Raw genomic sequence first — 27259 nt, 5'->3', positions numbered from 1 at the left:
GTTGTTGAACTTTTGCCCACCGAGCTCTGCTTCCCTGGAATAATCTACCACGGCACATTCAGGAGGAGAGTTCTGTTCACTATGATCTTTTTTAGGGGTGGGTTTACACCGGCATTGTTTTGTCCGATTGAAGTGAATCCTGGAGTGTTTACCCTGTTGGTGTGATTTGTTTTGGTTGGTGTGAACACTGGACTCAAACTCTGGTACAGATGAAACAAACACACTCTGGTCCGCCTTGAAGGGATGGTCACCGTCTGCAGTTAAGTGACCTCTGGAGCTGTTCATTTCTGGAGGGAACAACATTCTGACCAATCACAGGAGCTGGGCCTTTTGGTGTGAACCAGCCCTTAATTTCTCCGGCTGGGCCCAAATCCCAAAACCCAAATCACTGACTGTTTTTTCCCCTTGACAAGTAGCTACCCCAGTTCTGTTACAGTTATACGATCTGTTTTTAAAATGAATAACCACAACCTTCATGTAACATTTAAGGGAAAGCTCCACCCAAAATCGAAAATACATACCTGTGGTACTTGATCAAAATTGTTTTGGTGAGAGCTGCCGAGTTTTAGAGGTATCGATCCTAAAGATGTCTTCCTTCTCTCCAATATGGTAACAAAGTGTGCATCTACTCTTGGATGAGAGCAGCTCAGCTGAGGAGGACATCATTAATGTCTACAACGCGTGCTGTCATGAGCACAAGCCTGTTGTCCATGAATAGATGCATGCTTTCTTCTGCATGGTAATACGGTTTTATGGTTAGATAGAAAGAAAGTAGTTCCTACATGCAACTGCTCACAACAAGGTCTGTGGATTATCTTGAGGATCCAGGTCATGATTTCATTACTGTTGAATTTTCATTTCATTCAAGAGCAGTCAGACTCCTTTACAGCTAATATCTCCGAAACTCTGAATCTAGATGGATAAGGAGGACTACAGGTAAGAGGAACACTATGTATTCTTGATTTTGGGGTGAACTGTGAACTGTAAATAAACTGTAGTTGAAGTCAGATCCGGCCTTTGCAGTCACTAGATCTTAGTCTACTTGAAAATGTGAGGGAGATTTTGGATCGAGGTGATACTAAGACAGCGCTCTCCACCACCATCATCAAAACAACACGAGAGAACAACAACGACAACACTTTTTAATACACATTCTGTCGCTTTTTCTTTTAATTTGTCATTCATCTGCCTTTTTTTTGCCATTGGCAAGAGATGGCTGTGTAGCCCTGGCCAGGTTTTGGTGTATGGTGAGCAATGAGCCACAGTTACCCCCCCCCACCCCCAACACAAACACTGGAAAAGTATTCCCTGTCCATCAGTGATTTGGCTTATTTAGGTAAACAGACCTATCTTTGCTGTTTGTGAGGGCCAGGTGGACACATGCACGGAGTGGCTAAACATCTGCTATGAAGTCATCCACAGCAGAGACTTGGCGGGATCTTGTGCAAGAGCCCTCCATCTCTGTCTCACATACAAACTCTCTGCTATCAAGTAGTTGTGTTTACTTGATCGGTCAGTGCACTGTAATAAATGCATGACATAAATCAGAGGTTATTAGCCTTCCACTCTGTGCTCATATTTTACAATAATGTGCAGAAGCTACTTGGATGTTTCCCAGATGATTTTCTTCTTCTTGCTCTCTGCCAGCACATACAAACTGTCATCCTGATCTCTTCGACTGCTCTGTGGTCCTCTTTTATTTCCATCCTCAGTCACTCCAGCAGCCTTTTAACCTCTTTTCTCACCCCTCTTACCTCCTCCTCATCTTTTGATCTTTCCCCAACAGCAGCGGGAAACAAATTGCTGTTGCAAATATTTTTTTGGCACTTCTCTTATCCTGACTGCAGAAAAGGATGGATGTAGACCAGTTCAGATGTCAGATGCATTTTCAACTGACCTTTCTGAAGTCCTGACCCCTTTTGCTCTGTGCTCCAGTAAGTTAAGCAAACTTAGTGATTTGATCAACTTTTCCTTTTCTTGTAAAAAAAAAAAAAAAAAAAGACAAATTGAATCACATCTTAAGTTGGCTAATGTCAGCAAAACGCTAACTGACAAGCTACCTAATTTAGCAATATGCTAGCTAACTAGGTAACTAAAGTTTGCTTACATTATAACTTAAGGTGTGAATATGTATCTCTTTTAAACTTCCACAAGCAATGTCTTTTAACCATCTTGAAAATTTACTTATATTTTCAATATATATGATCACGGCACATTGCATATTTCAGTACAGGAAACAGGAGAGGAAAAAGTTGACAAGAGGTATCAAGCTTGCTTAACTAAACTTAAATATAGGGCTGAGTATCACTTTACGAAATTATGAAACCAGTACCAAAACCAATTAAGTCATTAGTGCGTCATGAGAATGAAAGCATTTCTGAAATAATCTTTCTGCATTTTATGCATTTATTTTTATCAGATGCTACAAGTGTGTAGCTGAGAAAGACTATACATTGTTTTGGTGGCATCTCTGCATGCTGAACTGTCAACTCCATCAAATATGCCATGTTCATCTTCATACCACAACACAGACACTAGTAGACAAATCACACCTACATCTCATTTAATAAAAAAAAAATGCTTGTGGCAAGCAAAACCATACAAATTTATTTTTGTTCTAGATCTGATCTCAAAAAGGATTGGAGGTTGGAGGTATCATTTGACTGGAAAGGTTTCAATACTATTTCGTACTGGGTTATTTCAATTGATACCTTTAAAGTATTGCGTGTTGATACCCATTCAAACTTAAATATGTTAAAATAAAGAAAATGTGCACACATCCATCAGAGCAATTTCATGACTACAAATGAAAGGGGACACCCAGGCTGACAGGCTTACTCACTTTCTCCTGCTCTGACGTCTCAGACATCTGCCCACAACATGGAGCGGCTCTTAGCACCAATCTGCCTTGTTTTGCTGTTTTGGGTTTCGCAACGCCTTTTAATCAACTTGGAAAATCCATTTGAAATTGACTAGGTTGCAGGATGGGCCCCATTCTCTTTGACACGTCTGTTTTTAGTCATTTTCTGAGCTGTGCTGGCTTTCTCTTTTTTTGTCAGTTCTGCGTAAGCTCCCAACTCACCCACACTGTAACCAACATTTTTCACTTGAATCCTTGGCTGTCCCGTGCCAGTTGAGGGTAACAGAGCATTCATTCCTTCACTTAGATAAACAAAAAATTACCTTCATAGCCTCTTTTTCTCTCTCTTCCATCCTATAACCACAGCTTTCAGCAAACTAAACTCTGGGAAGCAGAACCTTAATTTTGAGAAACATAAACTGCCTCAGGCAAAGAGCACAACTATTGTTTGGCGAGGCCGGCAAACTGCCCATGAACTCGCCGCAGTGCCATATCTGTTACAGGGGCGCACAGTGACACAGTCGTGGTAGGAGGGTGGGAGAATGGGGGGCGTGATGGAGAACTTTGTGGCCGCTGTCTTACACAAAACAGATGAGGCCAGGAGTAGAGCTGCTATTCTGGGAGCTTTTAGGTAAGCCACAGCTCACTGGCAAACCCGGAAGAATGAGAGTATGGTTTCACTACAATTTACTGCATAGACCCTTACCCCCTTAATACATGTGTATAAATACACATTCACACACAGACACACACAAAAATACAATTTGCAATCTGTCACACCCTGCGGTTGAACCCTTCCAGGTCGACACAATGGGGGTAACGGCAGCCCCTGATGACTGAGGTGTTTTAAGTGACTGCATTCTTTGTGGTGTAACCTTAGTTAGAGGGTGAGGAAAAGGGGGAGAATGATGGAGAAGGAGGCGAAGAAAAACAGCAACCAAGTGTGTGTGGGTGTGTATGTAGTGGGTGTACATTTGGCATTTAGACCGGTGAGGAAAAGCTCTTACCGGCTCTCCAGCAGGGCCACGTGGCCCATCCTTTCCTGTGTTCCCAGGGGGGCCACGGGGGCCGGGTGGACCTGGGGGACCGGGTGGACCTGCTGGTCCAGCCTGACCTTGGTCACCCTGATGAAAAAAAAAAACACAAAACAGAAGACTGAGGAACAGAAAAACATATTTTCTTTAGCCTTGGAAAAGCAAAACATTATTGTTTAACAGATATTAGTCTTGGATTGCCTATTCTATGATTATCTGTGTCAGTGCAAGAACTGGCAGAAACCTCTACCATCTTGCCATAGGTAGAAAAATTTCTTGATTGTCTGCATTTATTAAACCAATCAGAATCGAGTCCTGCCCCTTTTTTGTGCTGTGCTTCACGAATAGCTGAGCAAGCTTGGAACCTTTCTCCTTTCCTGTGAAAGTGACATATAGTCTAATAATATCTTCAGTCAATAAAGTTAGCTATGAGTGCTGGCTAATGATTTATGTATATCTAGCTAGTTAGCTAGCATTAGTTAATGTAAACAGAATGCTAGCTATGTAGTCAGCTGGTGATTGATTTGGATGAGCCTGTGCTAGTGTTTTGCTAACATTAGCTAACTTAAATGTCACTTTTACAGATCTTCTGAAATATTTTCCCCTCTCAAGTTGATATAGCAAACTCAGCAAGCAGTTTACACGCGGACTGGGAGAAACATTAGCATGCAGCTGAAGTGATGTTCATGTCCGATATTGACTCTCCTTTTAGCTCTGTTTTTTTTGTCTCCGCTACCGTCTGAGATAAATATCTGATCTTAGGTGTGTAGTGGATTAGGGGTCTTCATGAAAAAAGATGGGACAGTCAAAACAAGGTGATGAGACTGTTGAAAGCCAATCAAAACAGTAAAGTTGTGGGCAGAAAACCAAAAAACAACAAGCAAAAAGAGTCGGCCGACAGTATCCTGGGTTCAGTCTTCCTTTCACATACAAGTAGCCATCTGACTGATTGTCAGTATACAAATATTTATCGTGATTGTAGCTACTTCAAATATCTTTAATACAATCCACAGGATGAGCCACGGAGTCCTTTGTGCATAATTCAAAAACCCGATTTAACTTTTCCATTGTTAGCGTGTAGCTTGTTAACTTTATTTCCTAGCTGTCCCTGCTCATATAATAGATGAAAACTTAAAATGTGACAACAAAGGGAGACTGGAGGGGCGAGGGTATTTGGCCAATAGCAGCAGTCCTCATCCAGTGAATCAGACTGATGTTTAGTCACAAAGTGAAACACATCCATGCTGACAAATGCACACTCACACGAGGGCTTGTTAATTGAGAACAAGGTATTAACAATGAATGACAAAGCAAAAATAGAAATGTCACCTCCTATTAAAGATCCCTTCATCACTGGATTTACATCTAACTGGGAGCACGTCTCTTTCTGATTACTTCCACACTCATGTTTATACCAAACAGAACCCATTTACGCCCTAAAAGTCTTGCTCACCACTGAAGGTTTCTATAGTCACATTATTGTGACATTTCCTCTGCACCATCTCATCTCTACAGACGTGGTGCATTATGGTTTGCTTTGTTGGGGGAAGCAACATGGTACAGCAAGCCCTTTCATGTAAATGATATTACCAAGACCTCCAAATAGAAGACTAAAACTATACTTCCTTGTACTTATAATTATTATGTTTCTATAAAGCTCTATCAGCAAAGCTCTTCTATTCTCCTTGTGCTGTAATAGGAAGCACATATCTTTTGAGCCTCTCTGAAATGTGTGTGGTTGATCTCTCAAGATGTTTTCCTAATTTTCTGGATGCTTTAGAAGTTTCACACAAACGGTCTCACCAAATCAGTCATGTCAATACAACTAAACAAGCCAGCACATGCAGGAAAATTATGAAAAAATAACATCAAACATTAAAATCAATTCAATGCAACATCACAAAGAAAGGAGGTGTATGGGTGATCATAACATGAATAAGAGGGGATGGTTAAAGTGTTAAAAGGGCGCACATGCCTTAGTTGTGGTCTACCTTCAGAAAGCGTCTCTGAAAGGTGTTGGACTGCTCTCCAGAAAGAAAGCCATGGTCATATCGAGGGAAGACCATCTGAGATGCAAGAAGTGCAGCAGGGCCAAGAAGTGGAAAGACAGCAGAAAAGGAAAGAGCGTAAAAAGCAAAAGAGAAGAAAAAAAAATAGGGAGAAGAGAAAGAAGAGTGACTGAGAGAATCCTGACGAGTAAGAGGGAAATAACTGCTGTGGGAAAAACAGAGACGAGAGTTCAGCAACCTCTGAAGCTGTAAGCCAAAAGAGAAAGGTCAAGAAAGAAGAGTGTTTTGCTCCTCTATCTGCAGGGATAGTGACAGATCAGCAGCCTGACAGAGAGCAGTGACTGCTGAGAGGACGAAGGAGGTCACTTGGAGGGACAAACCTTGACGGTGAGAATCTGATTACTGTGCAGACCTGCATATGTGCTGTAGTTAGGAGGACCCTGAGGAGATGGAACGACAAGGGAAGAAGTGACATACAACTTAATGCAGCAGGACCATTATGGCTGAAAGGGATTCAAGGTTTGTAAAGAACAAAAACACATCATCTGCATAGAATGAGACGTACAGTTCATTAAAATTTAGAAATACTTCTAAACCAAAAAAGACTCAGTAACTGCCAGAGGGGGGACTAAATTATTGTCTCAAGTCTTTGCACTCAAAGTCTTAATCAAGTCATAATGTGCCCTTAACCAAATGTAATCCCATTTGAAGAACGTCTTACTGTTCATTGTGCCTTTTCAAATGTCCAAAAAGGTTGTTGTGTATCCATCTGTAATTTTCAACCTGTACCATTTGCATACTACAGTTTCTGTTTTGTTGACCATTGTATAGTTTTGGTATGTGAACAAAATTATTTTTGAAGTCAAATAATATTTGAAGCAACATAATGTTAGTTCTTTATCTCCTGCAACTTGTTTGGATGCTCTTAGATTGGTTCAAACAAAGTGGATCTGGGGAATTAAGTGTTGCTGAGAATAAATAGTGGGGTTTTAGGCTATTAAGTCCAAGTGAAGTCACGAGTCATTTGATTTGAGGTTCAAGTTGAGTTGCAAATCTTTTTTGATTTTGCCAACTTAAGTGTAACTTGAGTCTAACTTGAGCCCACACCTCACTGCCCCTTTTGTCCTTTCAGCTACTGTACCCCGAGTCTCTCACTCAAATATGTATTTCATTGTGTGTGTGTGTGTGTTCCATTTAATGTCTTCCCATCCTTCCCTTCCCGACCAAACCAAACAGAGGTGGCTTGGCTCTTTCCAGCCGACAGACAGTAACTGTGATGATTGTCTGTCAAGCTGAAAGGAGCAGAGTTTGTCTGCCGCCAGAGAGCTCAGAGCACTGTGCTGCTTCTCTGGTTGAGTTCCCTCCAAAAACACATCATGGGAAGGAGGGAAGGATGGAGAGAAGATCTAAGAGAGGATGGAGGAAGAACAGCAAGGGGATAGTAGGTAGAGAAATAAGGAGAGATGCTAGCCTGCTCATGAGGTTTCCGTTAACAGGCTGCGGCGAACGCCGGATAGCTGAGGTTTTTCCGAAACCGCAGACCCCTCCTCTCTCTACACACCCCTCTCTCCTCACTGTCACATTCACTCATTCACACCGTTCCCACCATGGACACCACATACACATATGCTCCTTCAACATCTCATAAGAGAATGGGCTGTTTCACAGTGGGTTTCCCCTTTACCACGTTCTCATCAGACCTTAGGCTGATACTAAGACAAACAGCCATTCAACCTCAGAGCCCCATCTAACCATGGCCTTTTTGTTGCTGTTCCGGGGGAGAGAACAGGGGGCTTTGGCTGGGGATGAAAACCCCATCATGGCTCATCTTGCAACACAACATCCTTCGTAAGGATGTGACAATACAGAGACTGGAAAAATGGTTTCCATCTTTATGCCTTTTAATAAATGCTGATTTAAAGAAAGATGCAGCACTGTATATGTAATAGATAGTGCCAGATGGGGTATCCATTATTAGGACTTAATGAGGAAGCTTTGACTGCATCCCTGTTGCTATGGTTATTTTAGATACAGGCTGCTCATTTCGTACAGTGGGCAGACAGTTTCACTAGGACTTCTTAGTAGGTGTCCATTATCAGAAATGAATGGACCTCCTGCAGCTAATCAGGATCAAGTTTTTACCCACACCATGGTGTAAGACCTTTTGGCACACGTTTTTTGGTGGTTCTTTAACGTCTGATTGTATTTTAATACCCTTGCCATCCTGTGTTTGTGTTCTTTTCTGCAATCAAATCTAAAACTGATGGTTTCACAGGAATTCGCACTGACAGAGATTCATGGCTTCTTCCTGTTTTTACATGTATCCTCTCATCCTCTCGTAGAGTTCAGAGGTGAATCAGCGCACAATGTTAAGACCAGGGAAAGTTGATGACTGAGCTTAAGTACAGATGGTATCTTCCCGCTGCACAACCTTCAACCTGCTCAGCCTGAGTGGTTCTGTAGGGTTTTCATTCATAGCTGGTAAAAAAAATATCATATTTTAAACATTCAGAGGCCGGAACAGTTTTTCATTTGCTAAACTTTCTATCCATATCTATGAACATGCACCCCAGTGCCAAGCCTCATTCACAACTACAGTAGTTTTAGGAGCTGCAGGGTTTGTTTTGAACTGGGCCTGTGTCTCTAAGCGATACTCTGCGGTTTTTCGGCTGCAGACTTATCCAAGGACATCCGAGCTCCAGAAGCCTCGTCCAAGTGCAATATTTACCATTTGGAAGAACTCTGTAATGCAGAACGCCAAAAAGATTTAATTCTTGCACAAACTATTACCTCAAAATCTGAAGGCTTAGGCTGGGAAATCAAATGGCGTACGCCTTGATAGGAATCAGGAATTCCTGTAATGTTTCTGAGCCGCATCATAAATATTGTTCCGCTAGGCAGCCTTGTCAAATTTACACTCCATTTGTGCTCTGCTATAAAACAATAGCCATTCAGTCTCATTCCAAAACTCTTACACACACTGTTCTGCAAATATTGTCAGGCTCCAACTCTCAGAAGATTTACGACTGCACATCTATTTGTAATTATTATTCCAACTTTAATGTGTTGGATACCTGCTAAAGAATGTTAGAAATAATAAAGGCAAGCAGCGAGTGGCTACAAAGGAGGTTTAAGCCTTTTTAAGAGGAACATTTGTAGTTTTTATAAATATTTTGAATGTGTGAGTATTTTGAAAGTTGAAGTGTCTCACAGTCAGAGTTTTAGTCCTCATAAGACAGACCACTGCCAATATGGAAATTACTAACAGTAACAGTTTTTGTCTGGTGTAGATAATGGTACCATTTTGTGGAAAACATGAGTGAGGATAAGTAATTAATAAATATTATTCACTTAGGTTAATAAAATATTTCATATAATGTGTTGGCAATTATTGAAAAAATATTAGTAGTTATGTTCAGCTACATAAATTTAAATATTCATAAGCTTCTGTTGGGCCTGTGCTTTATCAGAATTTGCTGACTCTTTATCTTAATATATCTGGCTTTGTAACAGGTTAACTACAAATACATTACACAAAACAAAACACTGGGGCGAAAAGTATAATTTGTATAAGACAGTGGGATTTTTGGCATTTAAACGCCATAAAACTTCCATTATAGTGCCCACATGATTAATTGAGGCCGTATTTTATTAAGACCAAAGACTAAGACTCTTTAAATTCTTGTTTCATGGGAACAAAAGTCCAAAGTTATTTTAGTTAAAGAACTGTTACCAGTTTACTTTTGTCATCTTTACTTAAAAATGACAAAATGATCTAGATTTTTGACAGAGTTTGACAAATCATTTATTATGTTACTTTGGGGAAATGGATAACATTTAGAGACAAAAGCATGAAAATAATAGGGGTGTGTATCTTTTCATTTAAATCCCAAACACTGCATAGATTTCCTCAGTGGGTCATCACTTTGTATGTGAAGAAATATGACCTTGACCTGATAATATATTCTAAACATAATAAAACCAGAAAAACGTTCAGGATTCATGGGGTACATGACTTCTTCAAAGAATCTGAGCTGTTTACCATGTAAAGCACAGGGGGCTTATTCTCAAACCACAGTGAATAAAACGGGAGATAATTATATAGATCTCATGGTGGGAGGAATGATATCACATGAAAAGACAACACTGACAACATGGCCCAGATCCAGAGCGAGGTTACTCTGTAATATTAAAAAAACAGAGCTCGGCTGTGACTAGATGGCAGCTCTGGCACACTGCCCCAACCATTGGGTTTTGATGGCGAGGTTTAAGTATTTCCATCGTTCTTTAATATCATCATTTCTCATCTCTGGCTTTGGAGATGTGGGCAACTCAAACCTCATCACAGGAGCCGGACTGTGTTGTTGGTGCAGTTGCTGGGGAAGCCGCGCAGGGTAAACACACTTTTCTTCTGAAATATTAAAAGACTTGCCTCAAGTGTTGAAAGTTATGTGGACAGACCAAAAGCTTGTGATCAGAAGTGTTTTCACATTTGTCTGTTTGCACATGTACGCTGTTTCCCCATCGTGATAACAAGGAAATGATGAGCAGTTTCTCATATATCATAAAAACTAAAAAGGAAGACAATTCCTCTCTTTCTGGACTTTCAATTTGTGATGGTCTGTCTGAGTCTCAGCTGCATATGTTCTCTGTGTTGGCGTAGGTTTCCTCCTGCAGTACTAAGACACTTTTAACTGAAAGTCTGTTGCATATAGATATGAACAGAGTAATTCTAGGTGCAGATTTACTTTTGGACACAGCCAGGTTAACTAATGGCGCTGCTGGCTGTAGCTTCACATTTATTGTACAGACATGAGAATGGTATCAATTGTCTCATCTAAATGTCGGCAAACATATTTTCCCAGAATGCACAACATTTTCTTGAAAGTAATGTCTTATGTAATGTCATATTTCAGATAAAGTTGTGTTATGTAAATGTCCATAGCCATATGTAACATTCCTGCATCAAAATGTTTAAAAACCCTGTGCTATATATTTTGTTGAGTGGTGTACTTATATTTTCCCAAATGTGTCCACCAATGTTCAAACCCAGTGAAATCCGTAAGTTATTCAAGACAATGTCGTGTTTCTTACTAGTCACTACTTGCTATAATTTCTGGGAAAACATGCACATGGAAGATGTTAGGCTTTCAGTCTTTCTGCCAGGAAGCCCTGTCTGCAAGAAATCTTTTAGTCAGAAAGCCCAGAAGGCTGTCTGCCAGAAAGGGCTTTATGGCAGAAAGGCTTTAGGTCATGTGACAAATGTCCACACTGGCTGTGGGTTAGGGTCATTCAATAGACTGGGGTTCGACTCTCACATGAAGTTTGCTGATGACTTATTTTCAGACTCAGTTGACTTTTTATTGTCAGTTTTTGAAATTATTGTTATAGTCTGTTTTCTGTCGCAGGTTGGTTAGATTTGGGCACCAAAAGTACTTGATTATGTTTTGGAAAAGATGATGGTTTGTGTTAAAATATACCACTGACCACGTGTTAGAAAACCCCTTCTGGCAGAAGGATTTGAAGGCTACATCAAAGAGAGAGAGTAGAAGGAAGTCAGGAAACTTGACTAAATGTAACGTGAATAAAACTTTTTAGATTCCCTCTTTTTTGCCCGAGTCATCCATTAGATGGATTTTTATCAGATATGGTGCTCCCATGATACCAGCGGCATTAGGGGGACCTAATTTTCGTTTTGTCAATGTTCAAAATGTAAAGGAAACTGCACAGATATATTTTTGTTCACAGTTGATGCATTTTTTTTTTTAATTATAAGAACATTCACTTCTTAAAATGACTGGATAGAAAACGTAGTGCTTCTTGACCTACAGGAAGTGAAAATTAAAGAAAAGGAGACTGAGAAAGACACAGGGAGACAAAACAAGAGAAAGAGGACAAAAACTGGAAGGAAGATTTAAATGGAAGTAATTTTTAAATAGCAAAGCTTTACTGAGGAGCAAAACACAATTAAAGGAAAGGTCTGTTCAGCCAGGTCAGCTGTAGCGGAAAAATAGCTCCTTAAACTAACATTCATAAACATCTTGTTTCGCCCTCTCAGGCAAACACTTACCCTTGGCCCGATGTCTCCTTGGTCACCCTGAGAGGAAAAGCAGGAAAATGACAATTGTCAGCATTTATTACTACTGAATATGCAAAACAACAGTGCTACTGTAGTGTAGATGTGACAGACAGGCATGAAAACTAACACTGTGTGTGTGAAGGAAGGTCGTCTGTCCCCAAAACCAGCTCAGGATGTCGACATTTACTGAATAAATCATTTGATCGGCCGCAAGTGGAATCATGTCATGGGTTAAGAGCGCACGTGCTGGGGATTGTTGGCTTGCTGATGAAGAGTTCATGTTCTCATCACAGAGTTACTATGATTACATGACGGGGGCCAATTTTCCAAACCTCAGAATCATCCGTCATTTTTTTGCGATCCGCGCTCATCAGGCCGATTCTTTCTCTGACAGATGCTGTTTACTGCAGTCAAGTTGCTCTTGTGGTTTGCGCTTATCTGGACAATTTTCACTTGAGTGGAAAAAAAGATGTACAGACACAAAGCTGCCCTTCGGTGCATGCACAAATGACCACATGCACGAGCCTCCTCTGCCAGCTCTCGCAGCTCTTACGGTCGCTCACATCTTAGGCTGGGCAGAGGTTCACAGAGCGGGAAAACATCTGGCTATCATCGAGCCCTGCGGAAGGCCTGTAAACCTGTTTAGTGCCTTGACGTGAGAATGTGCAGAGACATATGAGCTCCTACATAACTACATGTAATCTATGGCTCGTTTGATGGGCGCGCAGTGAAAACATGAATGTGGGAGGGCGATGGAGAGAACACCTGTGTGAGTGTGTGTGCTTGTGTTTGCGTCTTTCTGAGGCCGTCCTCCCACAAATTAATGTGAGAAATACATGCGTAAAGTGCATTGACTTGTCTAGCAGGGTTGCTGAAATCCATATTGAAGCATACCTTTTCTCCCTTGGGCCCGACCGGTCCCTGTAGGAGGGAGGAGATAATCAGAGACAGTTGGTGAAGATAAATCAGTTATCATATGAGCAACATACATCACAGTGCACTACATCTTCAACTGGCCTGGAGCAGGGAGAATTCAATCAAATGGTAAGGCGAGGCAGTAATACCACTTAATGCAGCCGTGCCATCAAGACCGCTCAATCACAAGTCACTTCTGTTTGAGCATATTTCACAATACAAAGACCACATGAGGTGAGCTTTTAAGATCGCTCTTTGTGAGATAAAAACTGAAAAGGCAACATGTTCCTTTGTTCCTCCATCGTCTTTCTCTCAGAGGGGAACTCTTACGATGCCGTGGACCGCTAACTAAAAACACAGGCCGATATGCACTCGTGCATACACTAAAAAGCAAACGGGAATTTAGTGGAATCAACTTATCCTTTCTCATTGACATAACGTAATTTTTATTTATTTTTTGAAATGAGATGAATGAATGTCCTCACCTGAGACCCTTCTTTCTTAAACATATATGTGGAAAAGTTGCTGTGTGTCTCCTCTACAGTAGAAAGAAATCTTTTTTTTTGTAATCTTCATCAGTGTGAATGAAGACTTTAACAATATCAATGTGTAAAAACTGCACATCCAAAAATAAGTATTGCAGTTCAAAGAGTGAGTTGGAACCACAGATGTTCCATTTGAAATCCCATTGAATGTACAATCTATGGTTGAAGCGAGTTGTAAGTAACATGTTGCTGAATTAACTGTTATAAACATCTATTCCTTGTTACAGCTGATAAACAGCCACTTACTCATTCCACAGACATTTGGCATTAATTTGAATTATAATTAAGATGAAACAAAAACAGCTATTCTGGCCTGTAAAACAAATTTTAAAGTAAGTTTCAAAGTGTGACACCACGGCCATCATCTCTGCTGACATATCATGGTAATTTTATGATTTATTCCAGTAAATATATTGCAGATTTCTCCTTAAAGAAAGCAGTTGTATGAGGATGTTTGCATAGTCATATTGGTACATAACTGGTGCACAATCCACATGGAAAAGGCCTATTTTTATTCTGGCTAAAAAAAATCACTCTATCTGCCACCATATCTGCAGTCTGTGATTAGCTGGTATCAGTATCTGTCTCAAAAAACAGCAAATCATGATGGTTAGTACTGAATTTGGTCCTTGCACTCTTGCACATAAAATTTAATACATTTATTTTATTGTCTGAAATGAAGATCTGACTTTTCAAACTGAGAAAATGTGAAAGGAAATAACATTTGTGTGTAAGCTTGTAAGCTGTAAGCTTATTGAACACATTTTCTCATGTACAACTCAATTAATATCTAGTCTTAATAGTCTTTTAACCTAGAAAAGTTGAACTGTTTTGAATCGTCACAAAATTACCTCCACTTGTCCTTTCAAACTCAGCAAAACTAGAATTTTAAGGCAGCTTAACTTTCTTAATTTAAAACAAACCGTGTTTTTTACAGTGTGGGAGACACTGACACACAGTCACACTGTGGCGTTGGACAGTTTGACGTCTTATGAACACAAGGCCCACAGAAAAGCTAATCCCTGCCAGTTGGGCTGTGCTGTGCCCTCGTCCGTCTCTCTGCCTGTCTGTCTCAGTGGCACAAGGACTCTGAGTGTGGCGGCACCACAAACCGCAGGCCATCTGTGGCTGTGACAGAGAGACAGGCAGAGAGGACAACATGGAGACCTGTCACCAAATGTATCTGATCTCGCCAAAAAAGACCACAGCAAGGAGATCTTACCTCTTACAGCCATGTCGCTGTGTATCATAAACTTTTTCATGTCTCTGTTCTTTTCACTCATCCCAAACTGTACTTCACATACTCACTCTGCTTTTATTCAGTTCCCCCGTCTCTAAATCGACCATCCGATCTGCCTCCCTCTCTAATTTGTTCCCCCTTTCCTCACATCTCCTCTGTCTGGCAGACATTTTCTCGTGACTGGAGCTCTAATTGTGTTCAGGAGTACGGAGCTGAAGGAGTGGGGGTCTGACGCAGAGGATAAGCAGTTTGTTAATGTGACTGACCACATGATGACAGGCGGCAGCTTATCTCCTGCACTACTCTCTCCTTCGGCTCAGGAAAACAAGAGACAGGGTTGAATTTAAGTGACAACACATCTACTACTACACCTGCAGGCACGTAATTACCACTGAGGACTTTCTGATAGCTTTAGTTTCAGTTAAGCCTCTTTAGTCTTGTTCCCAGGGCGGCATTGATAAACTGGTGCTGTCCAGACAAACATTCTTAATGAATAGACCAAACAACATGATAAGGGACTAAATATGAAAGTGAGGAACAAGACATTTTTTATCAACCTGAAAACTGAAGGAATCTGGATTAAGTAGTTAGTATTAATTAGACGTCTGTGTAAGTTTGGAAGTTTTATAATTGTTTTTTGGGGGGGGGTTGTTTAATTTTTGTTTTTTTAAGATTTGGAAGGAAGTGTATGAGAGCCAGGCGTAAGGAAATGATAGGAGAAAGACTTTTCTTTTTTCAAGAATAAAGTTAAAAAAAAATTCAGTTTTTGTGCCAGGCCTAAGGAGGAAGATTACTTTTATTAAGCATTATGAGAAGTCGAAGTGTTGAGAATAAAGTAAAACTGTTGAGAATAATGCCAAAATACCATGAGATTTCAACTTTATTCTAGACATGCCAAGTTAATTCTCAAATTGCAAATTGAAAAAAAAAAATCCTTCCTTTTTTCCCTTAATGTGGTTTAACATTGCAGTGTTTTTTTTTTTTGTTTTTTTTTAAAACATGATATTGATGATATTTTAAAATATTAAGTAATAACTGTTCAGAACAGTCTGTCTTTGCTTGCCAAGAGCATTAAAGTAAAAATATAAAAAATGGGGGGAAATCATAATTTTTACATTAATATTTAGCCTTTTACATTTTTAAATAAAAATGAGACAATGTATTATATATGTAATTTTAAAGTGGCCAAAAAAGTTTCTTTTAACATTACAGGTTTATTACTGACTTTGGAAAAAGTAGTTTGATAAAAAAAATAGTCAATTTATTAGAAGTTTTACAGAACTTTTTAACTAAACTATATCCATCCATCCATGACGGCCGTAAGTTCGTGTCCTTGAACTTACTGTCTTGTATCTCCCCTGGACATCATCTGTCAACTATCTTTTATCCCTTATTCTCCTGGTTTCATCTCCCCACACCCCCGCAACTCTGAGGTCTGTGTCACACCTGCTGGGGTTTTACAGCAGACCCTCTGTGATGGGGAGAGTCCTCTTAAAGGACGGACCCAGCTTGAGGTCTTCTTTTGCGGGAAACAGCAGCTTGATGGTGTTTGGAGAGGAGCTATTCAAACAGCACTCATTATGCTGTCAGGGGTTTACATTTCAGCAGATGACTCGTCCTTCTCATAGGCAAAGCGTACACAGAAAAGAAGGGGGTACAAGGTGCTATAATGACTTTTTAAAGAGCTTCTGTCGGGAGGTTATAAACTTTATTCTCTCTCTCACTTTTCCCACTGTGGTGTGTGTAACCCATTTGCTCTGCTTCGCCTGTTTCCACGCTACACCTGGGTGTGTCTGCGAGTGTGGCGGGCTTTCAGGGGCGGGTGATGGATGGGACTCGGAGGTGAAGTGCAAAGGGGATTTCAGCACTTGGTTCAGCTGAGCCATGACTCCCCCGTGGCTGTGAGCCCTGGGATGACTTAAGAGGTGGAACAAGAAACAAGATGGCTACCGCAGGCTTTTCACTCATGTTCCCTTAGGAACAGTAAAAATGATTGATGTATTCTGGCTGACCATCACCTGTCTTACGGGCCAAAAAACCAACTGGATTTACAGTTTGAAGATCTTTAAGTATGAATTCAGTGTAATTGATATGAGTTATTAAAACAACAAAACGAGACAAAGGTGTGTGGTGGAGTACCTGGCTTCCCTTGGGACCTGGTAAACCCTGAGAGAAGAAAACAGGTGTTAAAATTAAATTACCGTCAGTCACTAAAGCATGTTTTATAAATTTGATTATAGGAAAACTTACTGGTTTCCCATCCAAGCCAAGTGGACCCTGTTTGAACACAGATAGAGAAAAAATATTAAAAGACAAGTGCCGTGTCAACACAGAACCATTAAATGAATAGTTTTCCATTTGGGAAAAATATGATCATTCACTATCTTGCCAAGAGATAGATAAGGAGATTGATAGGGTTGGGCAATTGGATGAATATATTGTCTATCAATGATGGGCTGAATCCATCATCAATTGAATTTTTGGCTGATTTTTAGGGAGATATTTGTCATTTTATTCTGCTAATGTAATCGTCTGCAGAGTGATAGCCTCTGCTCTCATCCAGCGGCGCAGTACAAACCCACTCATGGTGTGGACGGATGGGCTGATGATGATCGTTTGGAAAATTTTAACATATCGCCCAACTCTAGATACCACTCTCATGTCTGTGCATTGACTGCAAGGCTAAAAACCCCAACTTGTCATTTTTGTATACTTCAGTATTTTTACAGATTAAAGAAACGAGACACAGACTGATTTGCAACAACAAAGGTTAACTTTCTGCTGCTCTGCATTCCTTAACAAAAAGTTACATTGTTTACCAGCAAATTACAAAGTTAAGAAAACAATACATTGTTTGCAAGCTATGTGAAAAGTTAGTTAGCCTAACTCTAATTTCTCCTCCTTTGAAAAAAAAAAAAACACTTGCCAAATTAATGGACCAATAAAGCCAAATAACAGAAAATTGAAAAACAGCAAAGGAAGGGAAAGGACTATTTCATCAAAAAAACTCCCTTAACTTTAACTGACAAACTTGATTATATTGCTGAATCCATATCACAGTTTAAACTGGAGTTTAAAGTTTTGGTGCAAAAGAATTAAATTTAATCTAGGTTTAGTGTAAAAACTAAACCGAGGTTTAAATATAGATTTAAACTGAATCTCTGTTCATTTTAGGTTAGTTTTAATGTTGGTTGCAACATAATATAAAATTCAACCATGATTGAAAGAGGTTTAAAAATCAATCTTTGTTAGTGCAACCCAGTCATAATGTGTTGATTATTACACTTTAGAGATTATTTTTACCTTCAGACAGAGTCATGCTAACTGTTTACCTGTTTCCAATATTTATGCTAGGTTAAGCTAAGCTTCTCCTGACTTTATATATACTACACAGACACGAGAGTATCAATCTATTCATCTTATTCTCAGCAGGAAAGCAAATAAGTGTATTTCCAAAAAAAGTAAAACTATTCTTTTAATGACTGGCTTCACAAACATCTTACTGTAAAACTGCTGTGAATGAAAAACATGATTAAGCTACTGTACAGACACTGTTTGTTTATAATCCACTGACGGAACTATATTCCCCCTCCGAAAAAATAATGAACCGACTGTTATTAGTATTTCATAATGTTATGAGTCTTGTCTCCGTATCTCTCAGGAAACAATGTAATGATCTTAGCTTAGGAAAAGCAGTGAAGAGGATTTGGCAAGACAAACATATGAAGTAAGGACAGAAAAAGTGTCTGAAAGAGAGAAACAGCTGCAATTATTGGAAAGTTTAGGATGAAAAAGTAGTAAGAGGACAAAATAGTTTTTGTACAAATGTTCTGAGCATATCCTGCCCCATTAATATTATGACCTTTCCAGGTGGTTTATAATTATTCTGAGATTTAGAGTGTGATGTCCAACATGATGGACTGTGGGTGGATCTGGTCCAGCTGGACTAATCGTCCACACAACTCCACATGCGCCACGTCTCTGTGTGTTTGTGGTGATGAGATAATTCAACAGGCAGTTTAAAGTTCCTATCCAACCTCACCCTAGCGCGGAAACAGCAGTTGAAGTTGTCCACTTTGTTTACCTCCATAAAAACAGCCAAGCAGTCATTGAACCTCCTCTGCAAACCCGTGCTCAGTTCAAAGGCACAGGCCTTTAGATCCCTACTTAAACAAGAAGGCACAGTTGGCTCTTGGATCAAACTTTCCAGAAAAACACTTAAATGTGATGTATGTGGTAAAGGCTAATGTTGACTTCCTCCTTAACGACCGTACTCGATGTTAAGCTAACAGTTTTTACAGGGTCCCTTGAGTTGCGAGTTGCTCAGCCTCTCACAGTCCTGGTGGCTCTGCAGACTGGAAACCATCATTAACAATCATTCTCTAAGTTGGGCTTTCCTCTTCATCTCCCTGCTTTACCAGCCCCCTGGGTGCTATCCGGCCTGAGGTCCTGTCGTGAAAACCTACCACAGTGTCATCGCTGCCGACTTTGATGGATGAACAGTAAGAGCAGAACGGGGAGAAGAGGAGAAGCAAGACGGAGGGAATGATACTTTGGAGCTGCTCTCATTAATACTTTATGTGATCATTTGCTGCCCCTCTTTAGTCTTGTAATGGGCCGGCATGGCTATAAACTCCCTCCAAAAAGTGGTTAGTCTGTATAAAAGAGATTTATAAAAAAGTTCAGCGAAAAGCCTTTGAGGCCCCTGATGCCTTTTTGATTAAGGGCCCCTTGTGAAATCAGTAGTAGGTGGCTGAAACTGGGGTGGAACAAATGACTGGGACCAATCGGACGGCCATAATTTCCCCATGACTGTCTACAGTTGAGAGGAGCGTGAAGCGTAGCGATGTGATTCGCTGTACTTCCTTCTCTGGACGCTAAACGCAGAACAGGACAGGTTGTATTCTCACTGCTCCATTAAATGCAGCATGCTGGGTTTATCTTGTCGTGTGTGCAAGTGTGAGAATGTGAATGAGTTTGCAATTATCCCAGTGAGTTTTCCCCTCCATTGGTATACGTGTGTGTGAGTGTGTGTGTGTGCGACGATATCTCTGCATCTGGCAGTGTTTATCAGGGCCCGGCTCCTTCAAGACTCGTCAGGATGAGTAGACGAGATGTACGTGGTGAGGTCATCGGCTGGTGCAAAGTCTGAAGTGGAGCAAAAACAGACTGATTTATGGCTGCTAACAAGCCACACAGTGGCTTGTGAACTGTCGGTGCTGTTACTGTGTGTGTCTCCTCCTGTGTGTGTGTGAAGGAGAGTCAGAGGGTTTATTCTCAACAATAAAAGCCTGTATCTAATATCTGGCAGCTGACAGTTTGCATATAGTCCATAGTATAACCTCTATGACCTACTTAACTGGTATCCAATATGGGACAAAATAAGACCCAGAACCACTATAGCTACCTGGAGAAATAATTCAACCAATAACGCAGCAGACCAGGATAAGATACTTTAAAATATATGAGCCTTACTTAAATCAGCAACAGAGGTAAAGAGGGAACTTTTAATGGAAAAAAAGGACAAAATGATCCAGTAGGGTTTATTTGAATGAGAATAAAAGTCGGGAAAGCAGGCGCCAAGGGGAAATTGGATTTTGATGTGTGGCCTTTAATATATTCTGTGCTTTTCTTTCGTATAGTTGCAATGTTATTCTCAGGGGCGTGCCTAGACGTTTTTGACTGGGGTGGCCCAAGTGGGGCACTGACTTATGCAAATATGACATGAAGTACGCAAATCCACACACACACACACATGTTGGACAGGCATTAATTAACCACTACAAAAATGACACCACATTTACAGTTTCTTCCATTCCTGTGCTCAAATTTAAAAAAAAAAAATAATAAAATAAATAAATAAATAAATAAATAAATGTATAGTCCTGACATCACAACACAGTTGCACCACGGAAGCATAACATAAAGCTTCCATACTTTATTTATTTACTAATATATATTCTTTAAGTTCTAAAAAAGAAATTGTGACTCCATTTTACCTCTTTCCTCAGACCCCTAAATTCATTCACAGCATTCCACAACAAAAAATTGGTTTTAATTTTATTATTTTTTTCTTATTTACCTATTTGCTGTATGTATTTTTGTGTATGGTTTTTGTTTTTGTGAGTAGGATAAGGGGAAATACAACTTACAAAAACGATGTGTAAAAACAATCCATAAATTAAACTGAACATGTAAAAAATAAAAGTAGGCTACATACAAGAGATAACAATGCAAATTTAAAAAATACTTGTAAAAGTTGGTTGGATAACGGGGTGGCACTTGGCGTGGCCAATCACATTTCATAGGTGACCAATGCTGCCCCACACCCCCTAGAAATGCTAATGGTTATACTGAACCTCCAGTGTGGTATGGACCTACAGTCTGCAACAGGGCTGGAATGGGACTTATTCAATTATTCTTATTTTCTTATATTCTTAATTATTATTACACTCTGTTATAGTGGATATATGCTATATTTTTTTTATATATGTATACAGTGGTGTTACACAAAATTCTGGGGCCCTTCCTCTTTTGATCCATGTGCACTCCCAGGACAGAGCTAGCTTTCCAGACAGACTCAATAAGCTCATCAGGAATTCTGTCCTGAGAGTGAACCTGGAGTCTCTGGTGACGGTGTTAAAGAGGAGGACACAGAGAAAACTGCTCAGTATTATGACCAACACCTCTCACCCACTGCACGCCACACTGGAATTCAATCAGGCAACGAGGAGCACCACAGAGCGCCACAGGAGGTCTTTTCTACCTGTGGACATCAAACTGTATAACTCCTTCTTCTGCAGGAGGAAAAATTAAAGCACTGTACTGAAACCAATAATACCACTACTATGATCAGTATTACTTTTTCAACATTATGTATAATATTATTTTTCAATATTGTGGGCTATATTATCTTCATTACCATGTGCAATATTATTTTTCTATTACACTTTTTGTCATGTTTTAATATCAGGTGCAATACTACTTTTTATTATTGGCATGTACAATATTACATTTAATATCATACATTCATTATCTGGTGCAATATAACTTTTTTATTACCTCTAAATATCATTGACATTATTACTTTTCAGTGTAACTTCCATCACCATGTTTTCTATTTTAGCTTACTTTTGTACTATTCTAGCTCTGTTTCTTTGCATTTACTGCTTATACACTTGATATTTTGGATTTCTTATTTTGATGCTCTATTGTTGTTATTTTTATGTTACTGTAGTTTGGGAGCAATCTGGAACGATAAGTTTCCTTCAGGATTAATAATTAATAATCATAATAATTAAGTTTTATCTTGTCTTATCATATCACACATGTTCTAATTTTTTTTTTAATTGAGCAAATACTCAACACAAAATCTGTAGTGGTTAATAGTCACTAATGAGCCATTCAATAAGAGATTTAAACAAGTAATAATAATGATGATCTGTGATTTTAATATCTGACATAACTTTTTGTAGCCACTTCATGAGCTCACTGTTAGTTGTGCTCAGATTTCTTTTGAAAGAAATGATTGAAATGATTGTTTTCCCTCAGTTTGTTTTCCTTCTCTTTCATTTCTTTTTAGTACCCCATGTTTTCCTTTCTTGTGGAAAGACAGGGTTTACAGTGCACCCTGGTGCTCCAGCATCAGCAGTCACTTGGCTCAATTAGCTGCGTAGATGAATCCTAGTGCAGGCCGGACTAAACCATTTTGTGGCTTTAGGTCTTCAAAGAGTCTCCACTACTTTTTCCGATTTTTTTTCAGACAATTTTAATTACTTTTGGGAATTTCATTCAAGGTTTTTCGAGGGCCCTCCCCCATTGCGACCTTGTGTAGTCCGTCCCACTCCCCTGCCCCCCCGACTACAACACCCCTGCATTACTGTGTAAAATATGTAAATAAGTGTAGCTTCACAGCTTTAGTTTATTTTCCCAAATATGTGAACACACATATGCTGCCAGTTCGTGGAAGTGCAGTTCTTAGCATGCAACAATGAGGCAAATCAAGTGCGGTGATTGAAAGATAAACAGCTATCAAAACATAAATAATGTAGCAGCCTTTAACATTAATAATCACAGCAGAAACAAAACTTTGAAGTGAGTGAGGAGCCTTTAGGTTAACCTTTAGGTACACAGGTTCGCTTCACTGCAACCTAACGTGTCAGCCTAAATGATCTATTAAAAAAATTATTGTTTTTACCAAACCCATCACCGGCCCATGCAGCCCAACTATTAGCCTGATCCACAGGGAATAAGAGCTGGAATTCAAATAAAAATAGAACTGACTGAACAAAAAAAAAGCCACTACTAAAATCTCTTCATCTCGCACCACAAATGGATCAGACCACAGAATAAAAAGGAAGGAGGATGGCTAGAGGAGCACAGAAGAAGAAAAAAAAAACTGGAAGACAAATGTTGAGAAAAAGTGAGAAAATAGGCCCGAGATTACCACCAAAACCTCAAGTGAATGTGGGGGGGAAGATGAAATAATGCCTTTGTGTGTGTGGTTCTTGTGTGTATTCCTCGTCTACATCACCATCTTGTCCTGCAGCGTCCCCCGGCAGATAAAAACAAAAAGTTTCAACTCAGCATTCCCAACAATTAGATGGCTTTTAAACACATTTCTGGAAAATAACTTGGCCTCCAGGAGGCCATATGCCTGTGTCTCTCTTTTTGTGTGTGTGTGTGTGTGTGTGTGTGTGTGTGCATGCTTATACATGCATGTGTGTCTTAATCTCAATGAAACAGGGCGAGGGTGCCTTTGCCGTCTTTATTGTAGTACCTATGGTGCAGACTGGTAATTATCCAGTAGGGTGTAATTGTTGAGGATGCAGTGTGAAAACTTAGTGTCTGCACATCAGAGCAGACGTCTCAGTGATACACTGTAAAAAATCATACAGGAATTTAGTGGAATCAACTAAATTCTAAACTCAAAGTACATATAAAGGTTTTATTTATTCATTTCTGTGTTTAGTTTAAGTTATTATTAAGTTTAGTTAGATAGTTATTCTAACTTGTTCAAACTACAAGACTTTTGTAAATATACACTCATTCTGAATTTGATACCTGCAACATGTTCCTAAACTGTTTGGAGAGGGGTTTGTTTACTACAGCATCAACATCAACCAACACTCAGTAAGCATTTGGGAACTGAGAATACTAATTGTTGAAAATCTGAAAGCAAAATTCTTGCTTGATATGTGACTGCAGTTGCTCAACAGTCCTGCTCCAGTCCAGCTCTGTTGTTGTGTTCTTTACCACACATTTTCAATGGGAGACAGGCCTGGAGGACAGCAGGATGGACAGTCTAGTGCTGTAGTAACTGTAGTGCAGTTGTAACATGCATGTGGAGAACGTGTCTCTGAAAAAGACATCTGGATGTCAGCATATGCCGCTCCAAAACCTGTATGTACCTTTCAGTAATAATGAGGCCTTTCAGATGACAGTTACCCATGATGCCATGGGCCCTCATACACACTCATACCATCACAGATGCCGGCTTTTGAAGTTAGCTCTGGGACCAATCTGGGTGGTCCTTTTCCTCTTTAGCCCAGAGGACACGATGTCCATGATTTCCAAAAACAATATGAAATGTGGACTCATCCGGCCACAGCACACTTTTCCACTTTGTGTCAGTCCATCTCAGATGAGCACGAGGCCCTGATATTATCTGGATTCTCTGAATCTTTTAATGATATTTTGGGTTGTAGATGGTGAAATCCCTCAATTCCTTGCAGCTGTGTGTTGATAAATGTTGTTCTCAAACTGCTGTAATCTGAGCCTTTCAACGACGCCCAATCAATACCCAATCATGATGTTATCAATTAACACGTTTACCGTTTAAATGGTCCAGTTAGGTGTTTTGTCCCTGTCCCAACTTTTTTGAAACGTGTTGCAGGCATCAAATTCAGAAACAGTGTGTATTTACAAAAAACAATAAAGTTCTGCTTGAACAATGGATCTTGTCTTCAAACTGTATAAGTTGAAAATGATTTGCAAATCATTGCGTTCTGATTTATTTACATTTTACTCAGAGTCCCAACTTCTTTGGGATTGGAGTTGTAGTTAGTCGTGGTCACTTGCTGTCACAATAATAATAACACTACTGACATGTTTTTTCAAGTACAAGTGAATTATGAACTGAACTGAATTTTTTTACAAGAAAAGCCTATTTGTTTTAGATATTTCAAAATTACCTCAACTTGTCTTTTAAACTTCGGTCAACTTCACTCAAAGGGCAACTTGGACACTAACTTTTAACATTAAGTTTGAACAAAAAGTTCATTTTTACAGTGTGGAAACACACATGGTACAGTAAGGTGTCGCACGCATTAGTCTCGATGAGCTTAATTATGTGTTCTACCTTCCTTACTCCTCTTGCATCCTTAGATGTCATTATCTTTTCCTCACTCGCGGTGATCCACCATCCTCTGATGAATATTTTTCAGTCCCCGTTTGTCTCCAGCTGCTTTAATGTTGCCACAGGGACAAAACTCCACTCCATGTCAGGGCTGCACGAACATAATTTGTGATACATGGCATTTGCTTCTTTTAAAAACGAATATTGTCTGCATCCAGAACCAAAGAGCACAATAAAGCATACCAGAGGGCTGTGTGTTTGGGACAGAAAATTACTGACATGTTGTTGGGTGACTGTCTGGCTTTAATCTGCGCTCAGAGGCCTGGAAGGCTGAACAATGGAGGCCTTGGCCTGTTTCTGCTGAGCGAGGTCCGCTGTCTGTCACACACTGGCACTTTCCTATAAACACGCTAGTGGCTGGGCACGCTGGTGACTGCGCATATGAATAATTAACTGGTCTGGTGTGTGTGTGTGTGTGTGTGTGTGTGTTTACCACTCTGCACTGTTCTGTCAGTCAGTCTGACTCTGATTGTTTGACAGTGGGACAGCCCTTTACTGAAACTCAAACCCCTCGCCTGTGATTTATGAGAGGAAGGAGTGACAGGGGTTAGATGAGGAGAGAAAACATACATCAGCACGCACGAACGCACACACACACCTATCATAGCGTTATGCTTGAAATAATGTCATTAACACTGTTTATCATATTAGTGATGCTTCAGTGCTGCATGCATTAGTCTGATGACGGCTGCGAGACATGTGTATGCCACCTGAGTGAAGAGCAGCACATGAACACTCACACACTGACAAACATACAGCTAATATGATACAGTGGTGGAAGAAAGATCCAGAGCTTTAAAGGGACAGTTCACCCCAAAATCAAAAAAAAATATTTATTTTTCCTCTGAGTTGTAGTGTTATTTATCCATCTAGATTGTTTTGGTGTGAGTTTTTAAAGTATTGGCTTTAGACATGTCTGCCTTCTCTTGTATATATAGAACTAGATGGTACTCGACTTTCAAATAAATTTGAAAAACAGCAACATCTCTTTCCAGAAGTCATCACCTGTTTACTCAAGATTATCCACAGACCTTGTTGTGAGCAGTTTCATGTAGGAACTGTTTTCTTTCATAAAAAGAAAGTAAATAGAGAGTAAAAGTACAAAAGTATTAACATCAAAATCTTAAAACTTTATCATTCGCATATGTAAATTCTGACCATGTCTGGTAAAAGTCTATCTCTCATGATGTGTACTGTTTTTAAACAATTTAATGAAGTAATGTTACATGTTATGCCTTTAATAATTCAAGCCAGAAAAGATCATTTCGTATTTTATTCATTTTTACTTAACCTTTATTTAATCAGGCAAGTCATTAAGATCAATGGCAGCCTCGCCAATGGCAGGAGTCTCTTGAGGACAGTGGGTAGGTACTAAAGGGGTAAAGGGGTAATATACTGCTGGGTAGCTTGTGAGTTTCACTCAGCGATCAATAAAGTGTATCTTACTAATAATACATCATCATTCATGCATTTATTATATTTTGTTTCATTCATCTGAATCTGCAAAGTAACTAAAGGTGCACTGTAAAAATAAACTGTTTGTTTTAACTTAAAAAGGCCGGTGTCTGAACCGCCTTCAAATTTTAAGTTTGAAAAGACAAACTGAGATAATTTTGTAATCATTCAACACAAACAAACTTTTCTAGTCAAATACAATTGATATTAATTCAGTTGTACTTGAGAAAACATGTTGACAGTGTTTTATTATTGCGAAAACAAACAACCATTAAATTCCTGTGTGATTTCTTTAAATATAACATAAAAAGGGAAAAGTACATTTCAGTCAAGTATAAGTACAAAGTATCAGAAAACTGAAAAATACTTCAGTACAAGTTTCTCAAAATTGTACTTAAGTTCAGTATTTGAGTAAAAATACTTAAATACTTTCCATCACTGCAATTGTTATGTTCTGTCTGTCAGATTATATGTTCCTGTTTACAGTCACAGACTTCAGACTCCTGCGTGCTGAGGGTTAAGGGCTTGAACTGGAGACATAATAAGGGTGAAAGAGGGCAAGAAAAAAGTGCTGGAAGGCGATCTAGCTGTTTGTTTTAACAATGGAAAAATAAAGACAGAAATTTTGCTGGCACAAGTCACTGGCACAACACAAGTGGAGCACCACAGTGCTCCGGAAACTGACTCGACTCATTTGTGTTGATG

The 27259-nt window shown here is 39.6% G+C and overlaps 1 protein-coding gene across 1 annotated transcript in view; it reads right to left on the bottom strand.

Moving 5' to 3' along the window:
* The window catches only part of col23a1a (collagen type XXIII alpha 1 chain a), a 174110-nt gene that overhangs the window by 14154 nt on the left and 132697 nt on the right, over positions 1 to 27259 (bottom strand). The window contains exons 6-11 of the mRNA XM_084719305.1: positions 16933 to 16959; positions 16822 to 16848; positions 12877 to 12903; positions 11974 to 12000; positions 5886 to 5960; positions 3868 to 3984 (exon numbers count right to left, since the gene is read on the bottom strand). Of these exons, the coding sequence (XP_084575431.1) occupies positions 3868 to 3984; positions 5886 to 5960; positions 11974 to 12000; positions 12877 to 12903; positions 16822 to 16848; positions 16933 to 16959 (300 nt within the window). The remainder of the gene's footprint in view (positions 1 to 3867; positions 3985 to 5885; positions 5961 to 11973; positions 12001 to 12876; positions 12904 to 16821; positions 16849 to 16932; positions 16960 to 27259) is intronic.

Source organism: Lutjanus erythropterus, chromosome 5 (genome assembly GCF_056507025.1).
Source record: "Lutjanus erythropterus isolate fLutEry1 chromosome 5, fLutEry1.hap2, whole genome shotgun sequence".
Lineage (NCBI taxonomy): Eukaryota > Metazoa > Chordata > Actinopteri > Lutjaniformes > Lutjanidae > Lutjanus > Lutjanus erythropterus.
This window is presented reverse-complemented; position numbering and strand designations above follow the sequence as displayed.